Source organism: Pteropus vampyrus, unplaced genomic scaffold (assembly GCF_000151845.1).
Source record: "Pteropus vampyrus isolate Shadow unplaced genomic scaffold, Pvam_2.0 Scaffold20, whole genome shotgun sequence".
Lineage (NCBI taxonomy): Eukaryota > Metazoa > Chordata > Mammalia > Chiroptera > Pteropodidae > Pteropus > Pteropus vampyrus.
The window spans coordinates 528,660-531,003 of NW_011888801.1; the positions used below are offsets into that span (position 1 = coordinate 528,660).

A 2,344-nucleotide genomic window follows, 5' to 3' on the forward strand; every position below is an offset into this window, starting at 1 on the left:
GTGTCAGGACCAGCAGAGCTTCTTGGAGGGGTTTCCAGAACTCAAGGGCCAACATGACCTTTTAATTTTTTTTACCTGCTTTTAAACGGTTGACTAAGGGAGTTACAAAACGTGCCAGGTATTCTGAAGGTTCTGCTCTGTGGTCCTTCTGACACTTAGAAAGATATGAAATAAAAGTAATAGGACTAAGCAGTGGATACAAGTTAAAATCTCATTTCAGCTCTACATTTCTAGGACTACTTCTACAGTACATATTCCATATCAGTGAAGTTCTCCAAGTTGGTCTATCATTTAATGTAGTACTCTTTCTGCCACATCATGCTTATTTAATGTAAATTCTATCCAAAGTCACAAAAAAGTTTTAAAAATCCCTACCAATTTTGCTGAGGTTTTTAAATGACACGATTTATGAATCTTTTAAAATTAGGTATGAAATAACATGTTATGACAGGATATCAAGAATAAAAACCCAGACAGACTGAATACCTACTAAATAGTAGGCACCAAACTAGGTATTATTTATATTCGTGATCTCCTAATCCTCGAATAAATCATTTTACAGACAAAAGAGATAGACAAGTTCATTGCCCTGCCCCTCATCACAAAGCTAAGAGTTGGTGGGGCTAGGACTTGAACTGAAGCTTTTTTGGAAAACCCATGTCCCATCAAAATAATAACTAACAACACTACACAATTTGAGATCATACATGTGTTTTCAATTAGTTTACTGTTTTGGACTTTCATAACAAATCAATGTATATTTACATTGCTAGAGTATTGGCCTACCATATAAATTTATTCAGACATCTTTGTACCCCAAAGACAGCTGTGGTAAGGCATATTAGTCTGTATTTCTTCATTTTCCTGTCAACCAGATAGACAGGTAAAAGTGGTCACAGCCAGGGCAGGGACTCTATATGTTATTTATTAAAAACTGTCTTATAGTTTTATCTTTACAGATCACTATCCTGGAGAAGGGAAAAAAGGGGTGGTTATTTTTGTTTGAGATGTCCCAGATGGAAAAAAATTGAGAATCACCTTTTTCAAACATACAAATCAGATCTCTTTGATTCAATTTAGATAGCTTTTAATAGTGTGTACACAGAGAGCTAGAAACATAACTTTTTGTTTTGTTTTTCTCAATAGTTAAAAATATCCCACTAAAAGGAAATAAAATTAAGAAACACTTAGAGTAGCATACTAATTGACAAAATTGTTTAGCTTTAAAAAAATCAAGAAAAGTCATCAGTGCTCTACATGAGTCAAATATGAGTGTTGTGTCTTAAATAGTTATCCTCTGAGATTCAAAAATGAATATTCAACACAATTAGAACAACTGAACCAATTTTCCCCTTTAGGGGAGGAAATGATAGATCAATACATGTTTTGCTGGAGAAGCAGAAAGCTATACAGGAAGAGGCAATCTATAATTTATCTTGACAGAATACAGGACTTCAAATAGTTAAAGGTAGATGTAACTTCATAGTTGCTTTTTTAAAAAAAGCAACTTGATACTTTTCTTCTTTCTCAGGTGGTTTTATATACAAGTTATAGAGAATTCAAAATAAATGAAATTTTATGTAACTTATAATCAATTAACTCTACAAACGTGTCTTCTTTTCCCCTCTAATCAACTTAACTCTTTTTATGGTCTTGTATGCTCCCTATAAATGAATAAAAAGAAAAGTTTATACTTACTAGAAAGAACAGTTGTAAGGAAAATGTAGTCTGAAAAGGATATGAGTCCACATTCTCCAAGGGTGTAAAATATACTGCCTTCATCAGCAAATTTTTCTCGTTCCTGGGCAAATTTCTATTAAACGTATGGGTTCCACCGAAAGATAAAAAGATAGAATGAGAACATAAAAAGTTAAAAATGAATTACTATTTATCTGACAGTTTTATGATATTTATCATGAGCATTTCTCTGATGGCCATTTCAAATTCATGGATCCTTTACAATTTTCAAGATGATTAAAATGATAAGATAAAAGATAATGTTTGTTTCAACAGTGGCTTAATATAAATATTGGAAAATAACTTCAATTTTATGAACTCCTGCCATTTAACATATGCAAGACCACTTCAGGGCTAGTTTTCTTAGCTTTAAAAACAATCTACCTTCTTCTTCAGAAGTATACAAAGTAGAAAAAAATAAAAACAAATAAAAAATTGTAAACGAAGTCAGTTATTACTGCCCAAGAAAACTATACTACTAGTGATTAGAAATGAAGAGGTAATCAATCATTTCCACAAAATGCTCAGAAAACTAAATTCTAAAATACTAATTTAAATTTTTCTTTATGATTCCCAAGAATCTTAGTTTTGGAATGTAAAACAGTTT

At 31.7% G+C, this 2,344-nt stretch overlaps 1 protein-coding gene across 7 annotated transcripts in view; it reads right to left on the reverse strand.

The window, feature by feature from the left end:
* MICU1 (mitochondrial calcium uptake 1) overlaps positions 1 to 2,344 on the reverse strand; it is a 196,073-nt gene that overhangs the window by 107,068 nt on the left and 86,661 nt on the right. For all 7 annotated transcript variants that reach the window (XM_011355210.2, XM_023527889.1, XM_011355208.2 and 4 more), the window contains one exon: positions 1,699 to 1,813. In XM_011355210.2, the coding sequence (XP_011353512.1) occupies positions 1,699 to 1,813 (115 nt within the window). The remainder of the gene's footprint in view (positions 1 to 1,698; positions 1,814 to 2,344) is intronic.